This window comes from Hemibagrus wyckioides, linkage group LG19 (assembly GCF_019097595.1).
Source record: "Hemibagrus wyckioides isolate EC202008001 linkage group LG19, SWU_Hwy_1.0, whole genome shotgun sequence".
NCBI lineage: Eukaryota > Metazoa > Chordata > Actinopteri > Siluriformes > Bagridae > Hemibagrus > Hemibagrus wyckioides.
This window is the reverse complement of record NC_080728.1, coordinates 4,241,595-4,267,236: the sequence shown is the minus strand read 5'-3', so window position 1 is coordinate 4,267,236 and position 25,642 is coordinate 4,241,595. Positions and strand designations below refer to the sequence as shown.

The window sequence follows — 25,642 nt, the reverse complement described above, 5'->3', positions numbered from 1 at the left end:
TTGTGTTTTAATTTTGACATGAGGGAATCTATTAAAAGCTAGAGTAGTTGACCTTATAGAAAATCCTACATGATTTATTGGTGTTCATTTACTAAATATGAAATTATATCCTACAGAATGTATGTTACAGTGAAGGAAATTTAACAGGCAGCAAAATTCCTTTTTTTTGAGTGTAGAAAAATCAGTATTCACACAGTGCTAATTTCACAGCTCACATCCAACCACTTCAATTCAGACTGCACAATTAAAATGAAATAAAGTTAAACACTTCTGTGTGCAATACAAGCTCTTACATGTATCAAAATGCATCGAATTGAAGTGAGAATTATAAAGATTTGATAAAGACTGCTGAGTACAACACCTGGAGGAGTCTCAGTGTGGTGTTCTATGAGGTTGATGTGACAGTATAGATGCAAAGACATCAGAAAATTCTTTTTACAACTGGAAATGTCTGGCTTTCCCACTGCTCCTGCAAACCTGCCAGAGGCTTGAACCCAAACCTGGTAGGAGCAGTTCCACCAGTGTAGAGAGAGGGATTTGGGGGAGATAAGAGGTGAAGGGGGAAAGAAAATGGGGAGGGAACTGGGTTCAGTGGAAACTCAGACCCTGGGAGCTCTTCAGTGCCTTGTTTCTGGAGAGCTGGGACCAGGGGTGGAGTAGGAAAGAGGGAGAGAGTGAGGAAGATTGGAACAGTGATCACCAAGTAATCTTCCTCCAGCCTCACAGCTTCATCCAAGGACTCAAGTCAGTGTCACTGTAACCAGTCCAGCTCAAAACGCTCCAGGAAGGCCTCCAGATTGTGGAGATCATCTTCATGAGCCACACTAGCAGCTTTTACTCCATCAGGATCAAGTTCATGCTTCTTGGCATGTGTGTGTCTTGCAAGCTCTGCTCAGCAGTTTCACCTTCTGTCTCACTCTCTAAAGGGTTATGGAGTCTCTGAAAACACAAACCATCCATCAGGTGAGAATCATCACACATTACCTGCTGGTTTGAAGAATGCTTTTGCTAATGGTTCATCACAGTTCATCCAATCAGCACAGATTTCCAGAAAAAAGAGTTACTCAGTAATATCTGAGGCTGAACTCGATCCAGATGTTGAGCAGTAGTTGAGAAATGATTTTGTTTGTGTATACAGATTTGTCCTCACATTAATTACACATCCTCACATCAACTGTCCAACACTCAAATGAAGAAATCTGTCTTTTAACTCTCTTGTGTTCTTTATCAGGAGTCTGGAAACAGAGTGTAGGGAATTAGCAAATGATACCCTGACACATCCAGTGACTTAGATTAGAAGACATTGTACAGAGATTCAACAATGAAGCCAAAATATCTCTGAGGTCCTCGAGTGTCTGTCTGCAATACAGTTTTTAACCACACCCATTTACTGTTAGTGAATGGACATGGGGAAGTTCAGTTGACCTTCATACATCTCCACAGTGTTTTTCTTTATGATAAATACATTTTATAGGAGTAATCTGGTCATAAATAAAGTCCATGGTTGATGAGATGATTGATAGATTCAGACCGGACAGCTGATGCTCAGGAATATTAGCAAACCATTGAGTCCACCCAAAAAAGAAGCTCTTAGCATATGAGAAACAAATTACTGTAAGCAAGCTGAACCATTCTTCATAGCTAAAAATAACTTTATCTTTACAACTCCATATAATCACTTCAAATGGACAGAAAAGTTATTTGAGGATCCTCTAATCTAATATGAATTTCCATGCATAGGGAGACCCATTCCAAGTGTGTGGTATGATTGAAGCCAGCTTTCTTAAAAAGACATTTGGAAACAAAATGTGAAAACATGATGGGGGAAAAAAACAAATAAATAAATAAGCTAGTTGTATAAATGTACAAACCCCAAACTAATATTTTGTTGAAGCACCTTTTGAACACCAGATCTTTTGGGTCTATCAGTATTGCACATCTTAGGTCTTACACACAGTCCATCATTCAGTACTACTGACCTTTTGGTTAAGCCATTCTACTGTTGATATGAATGTATGCTTTGGGTCATTGTTGTGTTTAAAATCCACTGGTATATGTAGATATTCATCATTCCCTCCACCTTCATAAAAGCCCCAGTTCTTATAGATTTTGGAACAAGTCTTAACAGACAACTTACAGGACAGGACTTGAAGGATACTTCTGATAGATACTGACCACTTCAGACAATCATTACATCATTATTTCTTTCTCTTCTTCTGAATTTTGCACCTCATGTATGTTTAGTAAAGTAACTAAAGATTTTTCCCATATTTCCAAGATGTAGAGTAAAACAAACTGTCTTTATGTACTTGTATAAGAATACTGAGACACAGCTGATTTACATTTAGTGACACCCACAAAACTCCATATAAGGAGAATGTCACAGAGCTGAAAGAACAAAACGAGAACAAAACGAAAGAAAAGGCCTTTTCTCAGAGCTAGAGATAGATGTTATTTTAACATGTCTAAGTTAATAAAAATGATATTATTTAGCAGAGAATCAGCGTCTGAAAAGACTAAAATCTGAAGAGAAATTCTAGAAAAGGTGAAAAGTAAATAGTTTGAGAGGAGAATTGAAGAGGGGAAATAAGACATCATGGTTAAGTAAAGTTAAAGAACAGTCCCACTGAAAGGTTTTGCAGAATCACCCTACACTGCACATTTGGATATGAACTCTTTTTGTTAAAAGCCTTTTCAACATGAAGAGTTAAGGGATCTGTATTTTAGAGTTAAATCACATTTCTGATGGAGTTTTTGGGTCAGCTCTTTAAAGCCACTTCCTGTTCTTTAAAACTAACCAAAAAACATATGAACTCAGGGTTAGTCCTATGGAAGGTCCTTACAAGGATAGTAAAGTGTGTGTGTGTGTGTGTCTTCCTCCAGATGGATTCATACACATCTGGAGAGGAGTGTGAAGCTGAGATAGTTTATTGACATTTTTATCAAATGTTCTTGGACACACTGGAGCACAGCTAAAACTCAGAGTTTCTTAAAAAATGAACTGAAGTGTCTTGAGCCCAAAGGGAAAGGAAACTTCACTTGAATTCCCTGACTTCCGAACACAAAGTGGACTGACGGTGAACTGATTTGGCAACAAATTTCTGCTGAATTACTGAATTATAAATCAGTGGCATCAGGCACCTGAGACACTACTGGTCTGTGAAAAATATATATCTGTGTACTCCATTTACACCAGACATAAATACAGGAACCATATTCAGCAGTGGCTACAGAGTGTGAACTTCTCTCACAATGAACCTGAGATTATCTTTTTTTCCTTCAAAAATACAAAAAGGGTTGTGAAAGTACTGTTACTTTCCAATAATTCTCTGAGGAGGGTAAAAGTAGAAGTACTCCTAAAATCTTTAGCAGAAGTAAAAGCTGTTTTAAGTCGATTTGTAAGCTGGACAAAATGAAATGAATCTTTAACAGCACTGTCACACTGGATAACAGACACAACAACTGCAGTAGAACATTTAAAAAAGTCCAACATTTATTAAAAAACCCAATAGACAGATATGTAGAAGATAAAGGAGTTTTACTATCCACTATCCCCTGGTGTACAGACACACTGGTCAGCCTCAGGGACAGGAGTCAGGACGATGATGGTGGAAGGAAAATAGTATAATTAGTATCAGAAGGTTTATGAGGTTTTATTTCATTCAGGTGTACGAGTTAAATTAGACAGAATATGTTTATAATAGGTCTTAGTGACGTGTGTTATGAATAAGTGTGACACTTTAATGGGTTTGACCAGAACTGAGGAGACAAGAGGCAGCTATCAGACATTTACATTTCTGGCATTTGGCAGACGTCCTTATCCACAGTGACTTACATTTTATCTCATTTTATACAGCTGAGTAATTGAGGGTTGAGGGCCTTGCTCAGGGGCCCAGCAGTGGCAGCTTGGTGGAGCTGGGATTCAAACTCACAACCTTCTGATCAGTAGACCAGCACCTTTTTCTTCCCTTTTCAGTGATTTCATCTCAGTACACACACACACACACAGTGCTGGAGTGTTGAGGTGTGAGGAAAGACCTGGTCCCTGTGATGTGTCTTGGTGAACTGCAGAACCCCCCTCTCCTGCACTGAGCATGTTTCTTTCACACACGGTCTCCTTGCTCAGTGTTCACAGTTCATCTCTGTAGTAGTCCAGTTTAGCACAGAACATCTCCTTACACAGCTGCATGACCTCCCAGAACATCTGTTCAGCTAAAATAAAAATAAAAGACAGACATTGATCTGATGTTTACTGATTTATGAAGAACACTATAACACCACACATTACTCTAAATATAACAGAAAACAATCACTGAAGAAATCCATTAGTTAACTTTAGAAGCTCTAAATGATCTGAATGTGCTGTATGTGTGTTTCCAATCATGTAGCACGGTGCTGTAGAATTCTCAAATCTGATTGGACGAAAGGCGTCATTTTTGCATAATAATAAACTGATATTAAAAATGTGCTGTTTAACCAAGAGAAATGTCATGTTTTTATTGTTTATTTAACATTTATATAAGGAGTCTCAGGCGTCTCAGTTCATCAGCTCAGATAATGGAGATAATTATCATCAATAGTACTGTTATCATCATAGTGCCTTTATCATCTTAAAGTGGAGAACAGTCTGGAGTGTGTGATTCTGCTTATACCACAGCAAACTGAGAACAATCACACATTTATTAATGAAGCACACATCACATGTTTTAACAGTCTAAAGTTAAAAGATTAATGCTGCTTGTGTGTGTGTGGTCAGTTTAGCTCACCATCCTGCTGCTTGACCAGTCCTTGGTGGATGTAGTGAATGTAGGTGAAGAAGTTGCAGACGGAGGTGATCTAGGAGTAGAAAGGAGAGGAGGAAGAGGTAACTTGGTTGTAGTCACTAAAGTCTACATGAACACTGTACACCATTCTGTACACTGTCACTTCCTACAGTTTCTCCCTCATCATCAGTCTAATCAGAATTCCAGTTCAGTTCTACTGGACACAGACACGGCCATACACACTACAACATGCAGTGAAGTGCTTTATCCACTGTCCATGTCGTAAGAATACTAAAAATAGAATTACAATAAAAACACTGAATTTAACTCTACAAGTAGGAAAGAGAAAATTCAGACTATTCTGTCTTCTTTCATCATCTTCCTTTTCAATTTGAACCAGATCTCTGCTTGTCCAGAGCGTTACACTGATGTGCTGATTCATATATTGTTTTTCTTTCCATCCTTTTTATTGTGTTTTCTGAGCTTTTCTTTGGCTTCTGTAATCTGATCATTTACTTTACAGGATCAATCAGAAAAGAAAATACAGATTCATTTTATCCAAATCACTTCACTGAAGGAAGAAAACATTTCAGATGCTTTAGAATGAAATTCTTCTTTTTAAGTGGTTAAGATGTTGGGCTACTGATTGGAGGATGACTTCAGATCCCAGGAACACCAAACTGCCTGAGTGTAAGTATTGTTGAGGACGTGTGAGATACATGGCATAATGGAGTCCATGATGAACTACTTTACTAGACATGACAAGTCACATACAGGACTGATATGATTATGCAGGATTACTGTCTACTTGCATTTACAGTATGGTGTTAGCAAAGCAAGGCTGTAATTTGTTCCGTCGGCTTCTGGCAGAACCGTGGAACAATACGCTTCACCCCAAGTGTGTGAGGGAGCAGAACCTCAGGTCCTTCCTCATGCTGCTGTGAGACTGACCATCCAGCACTGCTCCCAGCAGACAGCACTACAATCTGGACAATCAATCTTTGGGAATCTCCCTCTCTCATATGGGAATAGTGCAGTGACACTTAAAATCCTATAAGTATTGACTGTTTATACTTTTATATTTCTATATCATGATCTTTTTATCTTTAGCTGCTTTCCCTATGCTGCTGTAACAATGCAAATGTCCGCTGTGGGACGAATAAAGGATTATGGACCAACGTTCTGATTTTACTCAACAAGCTCTTCTTCAGAGTCTTTACCACACACATTTCCTATTTCCTCATTAATGTAAACAGACGTTTGACACTAGTGCTTACACAGACAAACAGGGAAAACAGTTTTTATCTACAAAGCACTAAACAGCCATAAATTGTATGTTGATGTTAAGAGTTTACTCTCCAACAATAATGCATCTAATTAAAGTGAAATGTCAAATTAAGCCTGAAAAATTGCAATGTCAGGCTACATTAGAGTCTTTTTGGAATTTCACAAAGTTCAAGCAAACAGTATGAAAGCTAAACAAGGGCATGAAAAGGTGGAGCTATAAAACTGACCATTTGTTGTCACGTTATAACGTTGTTAGAAATGATAAATCACTCTGAACAATGCCACACTGCTCTTCAGTGATACTTTTGTTCCAGTAGCTGGTTAAAATAAAAGATATTTCAGCATCATCCTCAACCTTCTAATCTGAGTTACAGGAAAACAAACACACCAGGAAAACTGTTACTGAACTCAATACTCTGATCTTAACACTGATCCCAGACTCCGACTTCTGCTTCTACTGCATGTACAACTCACTCACTCACTCTCTGTTGTATATTCAGCGTACACAACGACTCCTGGCATGTTATTGGGAGGTGGGGAGGAAACTGGAGAACCCTGAGGAATCCCACATGGACAGTAACCTGAGCTCAGGGCCGAACTGCTGCTGTTTTCTAACATATTAATGCTTACTGATGTTTTAGGTCACAAAATATCCTTGTATATAATTACTAAGCTAAAATAAGGCTTGGACTGTAGTGTAAGTGTTTTAGACTGTAGTGTGAGCTTATGGATATAAACCAGAGTGAGGATGTTTACTGTTACAGGGATAATGAAGTGGATTTCACTAATCCCTCACCCACTGGGTGAGGGATTAGTGAAATCCACTTCATTAGCTCCTCCCTCAGTGTCTCATATCCCTTTTCTCTGACTTCCATCACAGAAGGGCTTCTGAGTCGTGATAGGCTGTCAGTGCTCAAGCCCAAGGGGTCCTTGCCATCATCAGCCAATGCGGCGCTTCCGTCACCTAGTCCCGCCTCCTGCGAGGCTGAGCCGTCCAGTCCAGGCATGCTGTGGAAACAAACACCACACACATTAATAATCAGCAGGACTGACCACTGCAGCTGATTCAGTAGCTACAACTTACATTTGGGGGATATAAAGGTGCTTTGAAGTAATACATCAATGCAGAAATGTTAAAGCTTTTTAGGCTCCACCTTAAAAACAAACATACACACACTGTCCACTTTATTAAATGAGCCATTTTTGAGCTTTGTGTGAAAGAAAAGTCATTAGTGATTATAAGTGAACATTAGTGATATTTTGCAATAAATCATTTTAAATTCACATGAACAGAATGTTAATTGTTGATTCGAGTTAATTGATTTAACACACTGGGTTTGATGACTAGACTTATCACTTATTATTGTCATATTTCCTTCATTCACATGGATCCTGATATTTATCAGCAAACTGTTACTAATAGTCCCATGGCACATCAGTTTAGCTAGACTTGGGGGGGGGGGTATCAAGTTGAAACACCACCTGCACTAATAATAAATGTGGACAGAAAACACTGACAAATTGAATGGATCTGTCATTTCATTAAAATGAATGTATCCTGTGTGTGTAACCCTGGCTTTAATGACTAGGTCAGGGTTGTATGATCTAGGTTCATCTAAGGTTGTCTAGGTTCATCTAAGGAGCTTGGTTTCGGCCTGTAGTTCACCCACAAAGATGTTAATTGAGGAATAACATGAATGTCAGGAGTAAGGGAGAGAAAAGGAAACAAAAGTTAAATAAAAGTAACACCACACATGAAAAATTATTTTTACCAGAAAAGTGTATTTTGAGCAGGTAAATTAAATACTTTTGTTCCCTGGCACTTTAAAGGAAAAAAAAGAAAATGAGAGTGACAATCCCCAGCCATGGTTACTCTTGGAAATTAATGAACCAATTCAGCTGCAACCAAATGTAAAATATAGCTGTAACCAAAAGAAATGGAAGTCCAGAAAAAAGGAAAAAAAAAATTACAGTTCTTCCAAAAAACAGTTCTGTGTAATGTGTGTAAAGCAATGTCTCAGTCCTACCACACCCTTAGGAAAGTCTTTCAGCTTATCAAAGATAAACTGATGATGAGTATACAATGGATGAGTGAAGAACTGAAGAGTTGAAAGAAGAAGATGAGATGAAGAGCTGAAGAGTTGACGTGATGCTAAGATGTCTGCTGGAAGGAAACTCGCTCCTGGAGTCAGAGACCTCAAGTCCTAATTGCATCATCCAATGAACAGGCCAAGGAAAAAAACAGTCTGCAACAATTATACATCTCAAATTAATAACACCAACAACATCAGAACCTCTAACCCATTCCTAATGAGAAAGATCACATATATTTTGGCATTTTGTCCGGTTTGAACTTTACATCACAGTTAAACATTAATTTAGCTGCACTCCCTTCAATACAATCACATTCTGACTGGTATTTTTTCAGATAATACTACAGTGAGAACAAAATATATATACACAAGCAGAATCGACTCACCAGAATGTCTTGAAATACGAAAAAGCACAGAAAGGAATGAAGTATTTCTTCACTTCAGCAACTCACTCAGCATGTGTATGAAACAATAAAGTATACATTCAAAGAAAATTCTTCCTTTATCGAGGAAATAAAGTTTGCATGCTGTGCATGGTCTCATCACGATAACTTAACATGCTATTGCCGCGCACTCTCCCCGTGCGCACGTTACCCCGCCCTCTTAAAGGGGCAATACCAAATTAAAGCAGTGCTGTCTGGAATATGAAAAAAGTGTCAAGGGTTACATGTGCAAAAAAGGTGGGATCTAGGAAATATCTAAAATAATGGAAAGAAAACAGTCATGATGGACAGCTTAAAAAAAACAGAAAATGGACTTAAGCCTTAAGAACAAATGCCAGTGGTTTTTACTACAGTGACCATAAACACTCCAGACTAGTGTCAGGATTAGAATTTCCTAGTTAGTTTTTCTAGTTTGTTTCTAGTCTAGTTAGTTCAGTTAGTTTCTCTACTGGTGAAGATTTGTATTTCCAGTGGAATCCAAGCCACAGATATCCACAGCCAGTCACACAGCCAGTGGTCTACTGTATATTATTATAACATCATAATACAATAATTTACAATTAAATGCTTAAACATATGCATTGCTGTGGGATTTTCACCTTATAGTGCAGCACAGATAGGAGTTGTTTTTAAAGCTGGCCAGGTGCAGCAGTGGGCGGGGTTTAAAGCTGGTGGTAACTTCTACACACGCAGTACAGAAATCTCATCAGACCATCGATAGCTAGTGACAGAGCAACACTGAACAGCGATCAGCAGCCATTTTACACCTTTAGCAGCGATTAGCAGTGAATTTGCAGTCACTAGCAGCGTTCAGCAGCGAACAGCAGTGTTTAACACAGCTTTAGCAGCGCTTTAACAGTGTTGAACAGATTCAGCAGCACTTTAACATCGTTGTAGCAAAATCCAACAATGGCTGCACTATTTCTCAGAAATCTTCACCCTGGAGTGGCAGAGTGGATGATTGCTGAAAGGTTCAGCCCTGCAGGACATGTTGAATCTGTCCATATTTGCAGGGACAGGAAGACCGGCGCCTCGCTCGGCTATGCCTACGTCAACTTCCGGCATCGACACCAAGGTAACACAAACCAGACAGAAGAACACTGATCTCTCCATGGTGTACAGTTGACTTAAGACTACATGTGTAGTTTACATAGTCTTTAAATGCTTTATTACATGAACTTAGTCAGGTTTGGTGTATTTAAACAGTACAAAAAGATGTGAAAAGATATTTCTATTACAGCTATTTGTGTGTCTCAGAATAAGTACTTCAGTTAAGGCTTCAATACATTTTTCTTACTAATGTTTACTAAGGGTGCCAATAATTCTGAAATTGACTGTGTATGTACCTATTATAAATATACACCTATTATACTGAATTTCCAAATTAAAATCAACACTTCTAACTTCTTCAAACTTCTTTTGGTTCCCTCAGCTGAGCGAGTGCTGGAAATGTTCAACTTTGAACCTCTTCTGGACAGACCCATGCACATCATGTGGTCTGACAGGGAGCCAGCGGCTAAGAGGACCATACAGTCAGCGGCGGCAGCCATCGAGCGGCGCAATGGGATGATGCTGAACGACCGTGAAGTGTAAGTCACGTGTAAATTAGTATGATTTGACATTGTGCTTAAACTAATTGCATTTGAAATTAATCAAACTCCTGTAATTGTTGAAACAGAGGTTGTGTTTGGTCTTATGAGAGTATTTCAGTCAACATCAGGCTGTAATTTTGCTGGAAAAAGACATAACATCTAAGAGCAGGTTTAGATAAAGACTAAGAGCAGCATCTCTGTTCTGTTACAGCACCATCAAGGCTGAGGATCGCCCCAGCTCCCAACACCATGCCAGCAACCTCTTCATCAAGAACCTCAACAGCACTATTGATGATGAGTGTCTGCGCATGGTGTTCGGACAATTCGGGAGGGTCACCAGTGTCAAGGTAACTTACAACTAATAATCTCTCCATTTAATTCCTAATAATCTGTATCTACTTCCCCTTACTGACTCTAGAGAGTGGAAAGCTTCCTCTGTGCTCATTGTTCCTCATGATCCTGCCTCCTTCAGGTGATAACTGAGAACAGGCGATCCAAAGGCTTCGGCTTCGTGAGTTTCACATCATCCCAGGAAGCAGATCCATGTGGGAGAGGCTCTGCGAAAAGGCTCGCCTTATACATCAGAAGGCTGAGGAGCTGTTTGGCCTTGAGCTCACCAAGCCCACCACAGCACTGAGGAAACCTGTGCTGCCTCTGAACCTGAAGAGCACCATAGCTGTTGAGACGGCTCCCACTGAGGACCCTGTGCAAGCCGTCCCAGCCACAAATACGGCTCCCACTGAGGACCCTGTGCAAGCCGTCCCAGCCTTAAATACGGCTCCCACTGAGGACCCTGTGCTAGCCGTCCCAGCCACAAATACGGCTCCCATTAAGGGCCTTGGCCAAGCCATCCCAGCCAGAAGAATGGCTCCAAACCTCACTTTGGTCACTTTGACCAACAAAAACTGCAAAAAGGGTAAAATTCAGAAATAAAAAAACACCAACCCTATCATTATAAATATTATATATGATTGTTCATTGAATAAAAATTAAAAAAGAAACGTGTATGTTTATTTATTTACAAACAAAATGTGTTCAAATCTGTGTAATAATCTAATAGATTTAATCATCTAATAAATGTTCGATAATTAAAATGAAAAACATTCAAAAAACATTAACTTTAAGGAATAGTAGTATTTTAGTAATAACAATATTTTCCTGAAGACAACAAATGAATGTAACAGAGTGAAAACTTCCTTCTGTTTATAGGATTAAGTGGTAAATGTCTGAGTTAGATAAAGAATGAAGGTCCAGCTGTTGCAGGGATTTTAGTGTTAACTTCTCTTTATCCATTACAATCTCACTGACAGTTTTTCACTCATTTACTGCTGTGACTGCTGAGGCTTCAGGGAATATTCTTCAATAATGTCTCGACAACCCTTAAAATACGATCCAATAGACCATGAACATGTTATTTATCTCAGAAATCTGAAGTCATCTCAAATCTCTAAATCTTAGCATGTCTCAGATCCAGCCCAGTTTGTTGGATAAAAAAATAAATAACTCATTATTGTTTATCTGGTGGACAACTTTCATAAAGAACACAACTTCCTAAGACAGCGTAAGAAACTCAACTTAATTTAAGCCCATTTAATGAAGGTAATCAGAAAATACAGCTTCTATTCTGTAATCATCATCATCATTATAATGTAAAGGTACAGTCCATTCTTCCCACAAGTTATTGGGTAAGGTAAGCTTTTATTCTGAAAGGAGGAATATTTTGTCTTTCTGCTTTACATTTTTAACTGATATTTTAACACTGTTTTAGTTTAGTCAGCTTTTAAGGTTGTGATTAATGATCATGTTTTTAGCAGTAACACACATTATGAGATAAAACAAAGTACAATGGGGTTTTTAACATAGAAACATGAATCAGGTAACATGAACTCTTACCATAACCATATTCAAGTTGTTGAAATGAATGATTTAATATCCACTTTGAACCTTTTTCGCTTTTCAACATCTTTAACTAGAACATTACTCTGAATTTCTACGTTTTTATACTAGAATTGTGTCTTGTTAACCAAAATAGGCTTTAAACCAGGAAATAACAGGATTTATATCAAAAACCAATTCTAAAAACCTTGACCCACTAACACTAGTGTTCTCTATTCTATCTACTTTTTATTCTTTTTATTTATTATAAAAAACATGCTGCATGTCCTGCGTTAGACTAAAGGAGACTTGTCACACTCTTAAGTCACTCTCGTGGTACTTTGACGTTCTCTACCAGCTCGGTCTGTGCAGCGCCGCTTCAAGTAGAACACACCTATTACCTGCCTCTGGAAATAGCCAATTAGGCAGTGTGTCACTGACGTTGGTTTTACCAACATCTGGTGAAAATGTCAGTAGTACCTTTAGAAATATATTTACTGAGACAAATAGTGAGGTGTTCAATACTTATTTTCCCCGCTGTAATAGCTTCTGTAATAGCAGCAGTTGGTGGCAGTTTGAAATGTGTGCAAAAACAGCAACAGCAGCAATTGAGTAAATGTACAAAAACAGCATGGAAACACTTATAAAATGGTTTATGAAGGTTTATGAAGTACTGTGAGGCCCTGGAAGACATGCTGTAACAGGGGTTTACTAAAGTACTAGATAAAAATGACTAAATAATTAGATTGTTATATTCAAGATTTAACAGTTTATTGTCATATGGACACAAACAGTGTGTTTCACCAAACAATGAAGATCTTACTCTGTGAATCCTCAAGCAGACTAACACACAAGTTAAGGACATAAAAAATAAACACTGTAATATACAAGGTGTGAATTAGAAATGTATAATTACACAATCTGAAACACACAATGGAAACACAAATAACTGTAGTAAGTGTAAAAAGACTGTGCTGGAGGTGATGATTGTCTTTTCTGATTATTCTTATTGTCCATTATTAAAATGAATAATAATATAAAGCACCCCGCCTATCATCATTATTTAAGGCTTCGGTGCCTTTTTGTATCATTAGCGCTAGCGGCTAATGCTAATCGCTAGCTTGGTTTGTGCCATTACTAAGCCTTGGATTGGGACAAATAAGTGATGTTGACATTGAAAAAGAATTGGTTTTGAATTAAAATGAATTAAACACTACTTCTTGTAATCCGTATGAAATATTGGGCTACTTTTCTTGTGGAAATCCCGGTGAGTGTATCGCATGTTCACTTTTAGCTCGTAGCTGTGGCTAATATGCAGGTCTTAACATCCGGGCTATTACAGGAAGAGCAATGGATTGTCGATTTCTCGGCCCGTGTCTCAGTGCACTTTAAAGTGTACATCCTGCTCCCTGTACAGTTCACTTGGAGGGGAATCACTTGCCGATTGGAACACGGCTCTTGTAATGAACCTGCAGGAGAAACGGCTCTGAGGAAGATTGTACAGGGATTGGGGGCTGTGAAGACAATGGACCAGGGGGTAAGTTACATTAGTTTTATTAATTAACAGGGCAGTATGAGTTCATCTAATATTAGTCTAAAAAAAGCTAAATAAACTTCGCTTATTGACTACCATTGTACACAAAAAAAACAAAAAAATATTAACAGTACAGTAAAAAAAACTCCTACTGCCCTGTTAATTAATAAAACTAATTTAACTTACCCCTTGGTCCATTGCAGGGGGGTTTCTAGGATTAAAAACATCAGGGGCTGAGCCTGAAACATCAGGGGCTAATTAGGGAGAGGGGGTAAGCAAGAATAACACGTTTTGTAAGAGCATTTTTATGTAATATTGTAACATTTTCTCTCTCACAGGTAGACCATGCAATATTATCTCTTTTACAGCTTGTGTGTGAAGCAGTGTAGTATGGATCCTTTATTATTATTATTATTATTATTATTATTATTATTATTATTATTATTTTACAATAATCTATATTATACTTGCACCTCTTATTTTATTCCTCATTTATGCTTCCACTACTGTATGTATTATTCTTTATTTATTTTTTTTACAGCCTCTCTTCTCTTCTTGTTCTCTCATCTCTCATTCTCTCACCTGTCTTGCTGCTTGTATCTTGTCTACTTCATGCTCTTGGTGACTTTTCTATCCTATTTCTTTGAGGGTGGAATCATCAGAGAGTATCTCCGAGACTGGACTTGAGTAAAACGGTCAATTACCATACTAGTATTTCTAGTGCTGAGAATTCCTTTATCAATAGACAGAACATCGAACATCAAACATCAAATTAGCATCAAACCTCTAAAGTGTAAACTCCACTGTCCTCCTGTGAAGATACTGCAGTAAAGATGGTTTTACGTTGGACATCTACTACACATTCAAGATTCATGTAGCTCACTGAGTTTTATATGCAATTAAAAGAATCATTAATAGTCCAATAGTATGTAGATTATGTAGAAGATGAGATATAAAAAAGGAAATACCCAAATCCAGATGTAACATTAACATTCTCTTGTTTTTTATGATCATGTTTTTACATTTTGTTTCCAAATGTCTTTTTAAGAAAGCTGGCTTCAATCATACCACACACTTGGAATGGGTCTCCCTATGCATGGAAATTCATATTAGATTAGAGGATCCTCAAATAACTTTCCTGTCCATTTGAAGTGATTACTGATCACTGAGACTCCTCCAGGTGTTGTACTCAGCAGTCTATACTAGCTACCTGAACACAAACCAAGAGAGTTTGAGAGGAAAAATCTCTAAATGCTCAATATATTTTTATAAATCTTTATAATTCTCACTTCAATTCGATGCATTTTGATACATGTAAGAGCTTGTATTGCACACAGAAGTGTTTAACTTTATTTCATTTTAATTGTGCAGTCTGAATTGAAGTGGTTGGATGTGAGCTGTGAAATTAGCACTGTGTGAATACTGATTTTTCTACACTCAAAAAAAAGGAATTTTGCTGCCTGTTAAATTTCCTTCACTGTAACATACATTCTGTAGGATATAATTTCATATTTAGTAAATAAACACCAATAAATCATGTAGGATTTTCTATAAGGTCAACTACTCTAGCTTTTAATAGATTCCCTCATGTCAAAATTAAAACACAATCAAACTCTATGGCATCAAGTTAGCGCCATAAGTATCTACACGTAAAAAACAATAAAAAACACGAATCACAGAATAGAAAACACAATTTAAAAACTCAGTATGTGGACACAAAGGGATCTATCAATTTTTGGAAGAACTTACTTAACTAAAATGGAGAGTCTAGATGCATTTATCCTGCATCTTCTTTACCTATTTCTACAAAAGCTAAAATAATTAACCATAGTTGCAAGCAACGATGATCGGGCCCAAGCAACGGCGCCATCAGGTGCACCAGACACAGTGGGCACAGTGGGTACATGCATTTAAAGGGGAAATACCAAAAGGACAAAAGTGACAATTTGGGTCTAATGAAAGTGATCACAGCAATGTACACTGATGGTAAAAAGAAAACTGACTCTCCGTCTAAATTATATAAGGGCAAAAGTGACAGTTTGGGTGTAATGAAACAGATCATAGCAATGTCCAGTGATGTCAAAAGGGACAATGACTCTCCCTCTAAACTATATGACTACATCAGTATACATAGTCACCCAGAAAAATGTCTACACATTTCAGGAAAAGAAAAATTTGTATAAATATTTTATAACTAAATGTATTGCTATACGTTACATATTGATATATATGAATTGAATAAAGGGGAACGCGCTCCATCTAGTGGACATCGTCTAGTACTGCAGGAGTCAGGCCAAAACCATGTCCAGTCAATGGACTGATGAATGTAAAAATTTGTTGTGAGCCGTTTGAGCATCACAAAATCATGAAACTAAGCAAACTTACTCACAACCAGTTGTTCTTTCTATGTAAAATATTTTGAAACATTAGGACTTTCCACTGTTAAGATATAAGAACATTAATTTTCTTCTATTATGTCCTTATTTAAATCCTCACCATAGCAACATCATTCACAATATCACAAATTCCTTCACAGTTTCACATCAGCCATGTCTTGACATTATTCTGACTGATTTTCATCCAAATCAGGTGAAAGTAAGGGACAAAACATTAGATATCGTTATATATGTGAGACACATAGTAGTCATGTCCGTGTGATCAGCTTTCTTCTCTTAACATTATCCTAAGGTTTCATGTAGATCACTCAATGTACACAGAAGTTATTAGCCACTTCCTGTTTTGTTTTATTCGCCATAAGTTTAAGGGCTCCTCACGGCTGAACCGTTTGAGATATCAAAAATCCCTTCACAATTTTGCATTATCAATGAGATCATATTAGCCTGGGTTTGGTGGCGGTTGTATCAATGTCTTGAGATCATATTAGCCTGGGTTTGGTGGCGGTTGTATCAATGTCTTGAGATCATATTAGCCTGGGTTTGGTGGCGGTTGTATCAATGTCTTGAGATCATATTAGCCTGGGTTTGGTGGCGGTTGTATCAATTCCCTAGGAGGAGTATTTCAAATTCCATTGGGTGTGTTTTGCTCAATGAGATCTAAGTGTGTACCGGGTTGTACATGGATATGTGTAAGTGTATATCAGCTATGCAGCAAGATATTCCAGGGGCGCTGTGAGGGGTGTGTGCCACGCCCAGGGTCGAGCCACAGTGACCTCCTAATGGCCACAGATTCCAACCTGTCTGCTGATTTTCATGAGTTTTTGAGCATGTTAAGACCCCCAAAAGTACAAAGTTGAGTTCAAATTGAAGCTCAAGAACATTTTGTATGTGTAAATAATTGCCCTCACATCGCCATCATTGTTGTACTTTTGCCCTGGGACCTTATTTTTTGTCACTGATTTATTTATTTATTTTGCATGCTAACAATCATGCCAGTAAAGTACTGTGAAACTGGTGAACTGAATTTTTTAGACTGTATTCTGAGCTCTACTTTTTATTTTCAGTAAACAAAGATTCAGTAATTTACTTTTTGTGTTCAGTTTCTGCGATGGACTGGCGACCTGCCCAGGGTGTACCCCATGCCCTATGTGCGCTGGGATAGGATCCAGCAGACCCCTGTGACCCTAGGAATCCTAGGAATAAGTGGGTATAGACAATGAATGAATGAGTGAATGAATGTTCAGTTTACATTCACTTCTGGTACAAATCTAATTAAAGGATCTGACAAAGAGCAAGACTCTGCACTGACCAGAACAGCAATGGAAAGAAACAAAGGAAACAAGTGAAATGTGAAACAAATCACCAGAAACAGGACAAGAAGGTAAACAACAAGGATGACAACAAAAGGCAGGAGATAATAATGTAAACAATATATACACACAAGAAAGGGAATTTATTAACACAGACAGTTAGGAAACATTGCAGGAGAGTGGGAGAAGTCCAGTTTTGATTGCAAAAATCACCCACCTAAAGAGCTGTTTCCTATTTTATTATATAAAAAACACGTAAATTCTTGCTGCATAAAGTATTTTGTGAATATATCGTACTGTGCAAAATTTTTAGACAGGTATAAAGAAATGCTGTAAACTAAAAATGCTTTCTAAAATATTTATTTTTACTGTTTATTTTTCATTAATTTACAAAATGCTAAATGAGAGCACAGAAGAACAATTGAAATCAAATCAATATTTGGTGTGATTATTGAAGTCAGTTTCATGTCACAGGTCATACACCATGGCAAGATTGAGCACAGGAACAAGACACAAGGAATCAGCAAGGTCTCTCCCAGGCACAGATTTCAGAGCAGACTGGGGTTTCAGGATGTGCTGTTCAAGATATTTTGAAGAAGCACAAAGAAACGGGTGATGTTGAAGACTGTAGACGCAAGAGATTTGGTCAGGATTAATGGTGTCCTCCATGCTGTGAAATCCAGGCAGATACTTATCCATCATGCAACACCATCAGGGAGGAGTCTGATTGGCCCCTAATTTATTCTGCAGCAGGACAATGACCCCAAACATACAGCCAATGTTATAAAGAACTATCTCCAGCATAGAGAAGAACATGGAGTCCTGGAAGTGATGGTTTGTCCCCCATAGAGTCCTGATCTCAACATCATCCAGTCATCTTCATACATCTCCACAGTGTTTTTCTTTATGATAAATGCATTTTATAGGAGAAAAGATAACAGTCACTACCTAGCATGAAAAATGATAGAAGCTGTTCATTATGAGTAAAATTAAGCTATTAATAAATAAATAAGTTTGGTAAAAACTCTAAATAGTGTATATACAGTTCTGTTCAAAAGTTTTAGGCAGGTGTGAAAAAATGTTGTAGAGTAAGAATGCTTTAAGAAATAGAAGCATTAATAGTTTATTTATTTATCAGTTATCAATTATTTTATCACTTGCACACAGTTTTGAAGAAACTCAGCAGGTAGGTTGTTCCAAACATCTTAGAAAACTAATGTAGGCTGCTTAAAATCCTTCGGGCTCTTCATGTATTTCCAGAAAGACGCGATGATGTTCAGGGGTCTTAAGCATACAATAAATGTATTATGAATCAGTGAATTTGAGTTCAATGTGGGTTTATTATCAGTAATGAAGGTAATCAATAAAGATCACACACACTGGAAGGTTGTCTAATCACAGGCCAGTGGCACTATTTGAAAAGAAATTTTGCTCTCCTTTCTTTCTGGTTTGTAAATTTCTCACTGAGCTTCTGGTTAAAGTCGGTCATCTCAGTGACCAGTCTCTTTTCCACTGACAGCATGGTCAATGCATTCAATAAGAAGTGCTGGAAAAGCACCGAGTGGAAGCTCGACCACCGTCACCTGACTGCTGCTGAATTTGCAGATTGGGTCCATCTGGTCCAAGCTCTTTGATTCTTTTCTTTTCTTCATCCTACACCTTGTGAAAGGGTATTTTTGTAAAGATATAACCGAACTTTTTCTCATCTTGAGATATTTCGCTTGTTTCCATATTAATCAGTACCTGCCCATTAACAAGAGGAGGAGGAAATTCATCCTCGATCTGAGAGAGAGAGAGAGAGAGAGAGAGAGAGAGAGTGAGAGATTTGAAACTTTGCCACAAACACCTTATGTTGGAGAGCACAATTTCAAATGTTCAGCATACCTTGGAAAGCTCAACCAGGACAGGCCACGAGCTTTAAAGTCAATCACAGGTGGTTTCTTGAGGATTATGTCATTTCAACACAGATTTTCTTGTAGTCATAGAGAAGTTCAACTCTCTGCTTTTCCGTCCATCCATACCCTAAAGTCAAAAAAAAAAAAACATTTAGCTGATCCCTGAAATCTGGAAACCACACATCAAGATAAAAACTAAACTAACAAGTGTAGGAAAACATATTTTGAGGTCACTCTAGAATCTACTGTAACATACATTGCTGTTTGAATAATAATTTACATATCCCAGCTCTCACCACCAAATGGTGATCAAATCAGACAGAGATCAGAAACTGTGAACTGTGAACAGTTGGGGTCCAACTCTGGGGATCTTTCTCCCATTCAGTGCTTTGTTTACGAGAATCACTTCTAGGCTTTTGCACTGTCATACCAGGGAGTGGACACTTGTGAGGTCTACCTCCCCTTGGGGGTTTTTGTTTAAGAGCATCACCTCTACACTTTAGTATTGTCACACCTTCAAGGCCTGCCCACTCTAGGCCTTTAAAACTACAACTTATGTTCCTTTTCACTGGACTCGATGACCACAGTACCACCACAGTGTGTTCTGCTCTCCAATAAAACATTCCTGCTGAACACAACTTCCGAGTCCCCTGGTCTCCTTCGGTGAATTCACAACACAAGTCAACACCAACAGAAAGTTTCAGGAACAACAGAAACTCAGTCCACGAAGTGATAGTCCACATAAATTCACAGATCAGGGTCAGCGCATGCTGAGGCCCACAGTGCACAGAAGTCACCAACTTTCTGCAGTATCAATAGCTACAGACCTCCAAACATCGTGTGGCCTTCAGATTAGCTCAAGATCGGTGTGTAGAGAGCTTCATGGAATGGGTTTTCATGGGCAAGCAGCTGCAGCCAAGCCTTACATCACCAAGTGCACTGCAAAGCTTCAGATGCAGTGGTGTAAAGCACACCACCACTGGACTCTAGAGCAGTGGAGACGCATTCTCTGGAGTGATGAATTAGAGCAGAGACTGTGAGCCAGGCCTTCTCATCTAACATCAGTGCCTGACCCCACAAATGCACTTCTAGAGGAATGCTGAAATATTCCCATGAATACACTCCTAAACCTTGTGGAAAGCCTTCCTAGAAGAGTTGAAGCTGTTATAGCTGCAAAGAGCGGGCTAACTCCATATTAAACCCTACAGATTAAGAATGGGAGGTCATTAGAGTTCATCTGCATGTAAAGGCAGACATAGAGTTTATACAAATAGTGCTTACCTCCATCTCCACCTGTTGCAAGTCTATTTGTTTACTGTACTGTATTAATTTTCCATACACTATAATCTCTTATCTGTAGTTATGACTTGAAGTTTTGAAGCATGCCTTCAATTTAATAAAAACTTATGTAGAAACACGATACCACTAAGCCATCAGCTATCTTAGATTGTACTACCTTGTCTTATACAGGCAGGGCATTGACTTAGAGCAATGTCAGAGGACAGATGAGGTGGAACTGCTTCAGAACAGAGAGGGTGAGACAGGGAGAAGCAGCAGCAGCACAATGGTACAGGTAGGTTATGTGCTGTATGAAGGACCAGGTGATTTTGATTTGTTGGTGATAAATGGAAGAAGTGTACATGATAAGTAGTGAATACCGTGTGAATATTATCAAATTAAATGCTCTTCTTGTAGGAGCCACAGTGTGTGTTTAGATGTTTAGAATATTTTAACATGGTCACATCATCATATGGGTGTGGTTTCATATTATTTACCTGCTCACTTGTGTGGTGGGAGAGAAACAAAGAGTCAGGCCTTTTTGTAGTATAGTTTCAGTTGTGATGAACTTTTGTTTATTTTTATTTGTGTCATGCTTTCATATCAGAGGACAGATGAGGTGAAGAGGCTTCAAGACAAGGAGGATGAGACAGGGAGAAGCAGCTCAGAGTTGCAGCTATGTGTTGTGTAAAGAGTCGTGTAATTTATTTTAATTATATCTCATCTCAGAAACAGGCTAGCAGGCAGGAAGAACCCAACCATGCTAACCCAAAGCTCATTGCAGTGCAGCAGCTGACCAACAAAACGCTACGGTTCCAAGAAAAGTGGTACCATGAATTTCCTTGGCTCTGCTACAGTCCAGGAGTCAGTGGAATCCTATGGTTTTTCTGTGCTCAAGCTTTTTCTATTGTAAACCCCTGCAGTTTGGTGGATGTGTCTCTGATAAATGTCCTGTACAACAAGTGATTTATTTTACATTTTCAGCTGCAGTGGTCAGTTTAAAAGAAAAGTTTGTTTAACAGAGGAAATTGAGTCTCACATTATTTAAATTTTATAGTGAACATTAATGGTGAACATTTTTTACTTTATAAAATGATTTTTCAAGTCTTGGTAATCGGCCCCAATTAAACAATAAAGAAAGTAAGACATCTTTTTTATATACATGGTTTAGTAGCCTACTATTCTTTTTGACAGAATTTATCATTATAATCAACTTCCCCCACTTCTCAAACCAAAGTTACACCCTTGCAGTGCAGGGATGATAATATTGGGGTTATATGATCATATTTTCTTGATCTGGTAAGAACTCTGTCGGCTGCATTCTGGACTAACTGTAGCTTGTTTATTGAGATGCAGGACAACCACCTAGTAATGCATTACAATAGTCCAGTCTGGAGGTCATGAATGCATGAACTAACTTTTCTGCATCAGATACAGATAAAATGTTCCTAAACTTGGCAATATTTCTAAGGTGGAAGAAGGCTGTTTTTGTGTTATTGGAAATATTATTTTCAAAGGATAAGTTTCTGTCTAATATTACGCCCAGGTCTTTCACTGTCGAGCTAGAAGTAATAGTACATCCTTCTAAATGCAAGCTGAATTGTGAGAGCTTTTGTGTACTGGTTTTTGGACCAATAAGTAATGTCTCTGTCATATCTGGATTTAGTAATAGAAAATTATTGGTCATTAAATCTTTTATATCTTTCACACACTCAGTTAATCTGGACAGTTTAGATAATTCATCTGGTTTTGATGAGATATGTAACTGGGTATCATCAGCATAACAATGGAAACTAATCCCATGAATTCTAATTCAAGATTGATTCTAATTCAAGATTCATTCTAATGATGTTACCCAAGGGAAGCATGTAGACCGAGAACAGCAGAGGTCCTAAAACTGATCCTTGTGGGACCCCGTATTTTACTGGCATTACACTGGACAGTTTTCCATTTAAATCTATAAAATGGTATGGATCAGACAGGTAGGATCTAAACCATTTTAATGCCTGTCCCTGAATACCTGTGTGATTTTGTAAGCGATCTACGAGAATATTATGATCTATAGTGTCGAATGCAGCACTAAGATCAAGCAGGACTAAAATTGAGATGCAGCCTTGGTCCGAAGCTAAAAACAAGTCATTTGTGATTTTAACTGGCGCAGTTTCTGTACTATGATGGGGACTAAAACCTGACTGAAATTCTTCGAAGATGTTGTTTTCCTATAAGAAGGAGCATATTTGAGCAGACACCACATTTTCTAGTATTTTAGATATAAACAGAAGGTTTGAAATCGGTCTGTAATTTGTTATTTCATTAGGGTCTAGTTTACGTTTTTTAAGAAGAGGTTTAATAACTGCCAACTTTGAGAGGTTTAGGGACGTGACCTAGATATTGCGAGGAATTAATAATATTGAGAAGAGGCTCTCCAGCTGTATGTATCATTTCTTCCAGTAATCTAGTTGTAATTGGATCTAACAAACACGTTGATTTAGCTGTGGTGATAAGTCTATACAGCTCTTCCTGTCCTATACCTGTGAAGCATTGTAGCTCTAGATGTGGAGGTTTATTCTGGACTGGATCACCGGATGCTGTCAGAGATTGAACATCCGTTATTTGGTTTCTGATACTATCAATTTTTTCAGTGAAGAAATTCATAAAGTCCTCACTACTAAACTGTGATGGAACACTCTCTCCAGATATCTGATGTTTTGTTAGTCTAGCCACTGTGCTAAATAAGAATCTGGAATGGTTCTGGTTTATTTCTAACAGTTTGCTCAGATGCCTAGCAGCTTTTAGAGCCTGTCTATAGCTGGACATACTGTCTTTATATGCAATTCTAAAAACTTCTAATTTGGTTTTTCTCCACTTTCGCTCGAGGTTACGGGTTGCTCTCTTGGGGGTGTGAGTATGACTATTGTACCATGGTGCTGGTGTTTTATCTCCGAACTTTTTTAATCAGATGGGGGCAACAGTGTCTAGTGTGCTGGTGAAGATAGTGCCTATGCTGTTAGTCACTGCATCTAGATCATCTGCATTTAGGGGTCTAGTAAGAAGTTGAGACAGATCTGGCAGATTGCTTGTGAATCTGTCTTTAGTGGTGGGATTAATATTTCTACCAAATCAATAACATGGAGAGACACGGTTAATTTGTTCCACAGGTAGAGTGTACACTAAGAGGTGATGGTCTGTGATATCATCGCTTTGAGATAGGACATCTATATCAGTGACATCTGTTCCATGTGTTCAAATCTAGCATATGATTAAAACTATTAGTTGGTCTATTAATGTCTGTTTTAGCCCCAAAGGAATTTAGTAAATCCACAAATGCGAGTCCTAAAGCATCATTAGCATCGTCTGTATGAATGTTAAAGTTTCCTACAATCAACACTTTGTCAAAATTAATCAATAAATCTGACAGTAGGTCTATACACAGTGGCCAGAGCAAGAGATTGCAGGGAATTATTATGTATGTCAGTGAGCGCAACATTAAGGATAAGCACTTTGAATGAGTTAAACTTACATTTTTTCTTACATATGCCTAATGTTTCACTTAAGAAGACACTGATTCATCAACTGAGGTTGGATATGGATTAGTCATGTTCACTTTGTGTGATTTTTAAAGGGCTAGCTTCTAAAAATCTGTGTATTTATCTGAAGGATGTAAGTCATATACAGTCATGTGAAAAAATTAGGGCACCTCATTGAATATTCAGTTTTTTTATTGAGAAATGTCAAGATGTCCATTTCTGATCTTGTTTTTATTTGTACCTGTAGATGAAAGTAATGCATGGAAACAACAAAATATCACTTTGTTTTCACTTATTAAACAAAAGAAATCAACAGAAATAAGTATTTCACCTGAGGAAAAAGTTTGGACACCCTATGCCCTAATAGCTAGTGTTTCCCACATTGGCTGAAATAACCTCAATGAGACGTTTCTGACATGGACTAGAAGAAAGAAAGAGGTTTCCCCCACTCCTCAATGCAGAATCCTTTCAGCTGTGATGTTTGGGGGTTTCTTGCACGCACATTCAATAGGATTTAGATCTGGGCTTTGACTTGACCTTTCCAGAATTCTCCATTTTTTACTTTTCAGCCAGTCCTTGGTGGATTTACTGGTGTGTTTTGGGCCATTGTCATGTTACAAGGTTCAGTTCCACTTTAGCTTCAGTCTTTTGACATATGGTCTTACATGTTCCTCAAGCACCTTCTGATACAATGTAGAATTCATAATGGATTCTGTGATGGTGATCTGGCCAGGTCCTGCTGCAGCAAACCACAACACTTCCACCTCCATGTTTCATAGTTGGTATGAGGTTCATTTGCTGAAATGCTGTACTTGGTTTACACCAAACATGCCCTGTTATGGTGTCCAAATAATTCAATTTTAGACTCATTTGTCTGAAGCACATTATTCCAGAAGCCTTGGCCTTTGTCTCGGTGTTCTTTGGGAAACTTCAGTCTTGCCCTCATGTTTTTCTTAGACAGCAAAGGTTTCCTTCTTGCACACCTCCCATAATAATTAAAGTTGTGTAGTCTCTTTCTGATTGTAGATTCATGCACTTTGACAGAAACTGTAGCAAAAGCTTGCTGTAGGTCCCGTGATGATATTTTAGCATTTTTGGAGACGTCTTTAAGCATCTTTTAAACATTTTAAAACTTTTTTTTCCAAACACATATTGAAATAAAACAGTTGCTAACAGTCTAAATTAGTAAAGAACATTTTCTCTGGATTTTAAACATCATTTACTAAAAAAATATGAATTGGATAATTAATTAAGAAAAATAATTTAAAAAAAATTAATTTCTCACACAAGAAATGTGAACTTGAAAAGCAAGGCTACAATAATTATTCTCATAAAATAAATAACATTTAAATAGATTTTTCTTTCATTAAAAATATCTTCAAGTAAAAGGAGAATATTTCAAGTATGAAAAAGTTGATGAGAATTTCCAAATCTTTCCAATAAAGATAAAGTCTTTTGATTTCAGGAAATTAAAAAAAACAAAACAACCTTCCTCTCTTATGGCACTCTTATGGATAGAGTGGAGGTGTGCATCAGTGAGACGACCTCTGTGTTCAGTTTTGTTCATCTTCATCACAGAGAAAAGTTGCTCACACAGGTATGTACTAGCAAACATGCAGAGCATTCGAGCAGCTTGTAGGTGGAGATTA

At 37.9% G+C, this 25,642-nt stretch overlaps 3 protein-coding genes and 1 long non-coding RNA gene across 13 annotated transcripts in view; 2 read left to right on the top strand and 2 right to left on the bottom strand.

Annotated features, from left to right (window-relative positions):
• LOC131369996 (NLR family CARD domain-containing protein 3-like) overlaps window positions 1-25,642 on the top strand; it is a 305,079-nt gene that overhangs the window by 72,772 nt on the left and 206,665 nt on the right. The window lies entirely within an intron of this gene.
• The window catches only part of LOC131370006 (NACHT, LRR and PYD domains-containing protein 12-like), a 378,843-nt gene that overhangs the window by 245,001 nt on the left and 108,200 nt on the right, over window positions 1-25,642 (bottom strand). The window lies entirely within an intron of this gene.
• Window positions 2,811-8,758, bottom strand: LOC131370050 (uncharacterized). 3 transcript variants are annotated; one of them, XR_009207372.1, is made up of 5 exons: window positions 8,530-8,756; window positions 7,823-8,296; window positions 6,847-7,058; window positions 4,767-4,836; window positions 2,811-4,212 (listed from the first exon to the last, which is right to left on the bottom strand). It is a non-coding gene; the product is annotated as an uncharacterized LOC131370050 (long non-coding RNA). The 3 variants fall into 3 exon arrangements; XR_009207371.1 differs by having other exon boundaries at window positions 8,083-8,296; window positions 8,530-8,751; XR_009207370.1 differs by having other exon boundaries at window positions 6,847-8,296; window positions 8,530-8,758.
• On the top strand, window positions 9,260-11,118 carry LOC131370036 (polyadenylate-binding protein 1-like). The gene is made up of 4 exons (XM_058417064.1): window positions 9,260-9,661; window positions 10,019-10,175; window positions 10,390-10,525; window positions 10,651-11,118. Exons 1-4 carry the CDS (start codon window positions 9,496-9,498, stop codon window positions 10,813-10,815), a joined length of 624 nt encoding a protein of 207 aa, XP_058273047.1. The 5' UTR covers window positions 9,260-9,495; the 3' UTR covers window positions 10,816-11,118.

Excerpts from the sequence above, each read along its gene's own strand:
- LOC131370036 (XM_058417064.1), top strand. The coding sequence starts at position 9,496 with ATGGCTGCACTATTTCTCAGAAATCTTCACCCTGGAGTGGCAGAGTGG. Across the intron at positions 10,176-10,389 it reads ATGCTGAACGACCGTGAAGT|CACCATCAAGGCTGAGGATC; the intron begins GTAAGTCACGTG and ends GTTCTGTTACAG. Across the intron at positions 10,526-10,650 it reads GGAGGGTCACCAGTGTCAAG|GTGATAACTGAGAACAGGCG; the intron begins GTAACTTACAAC and ends TGCCTCCTTCAG.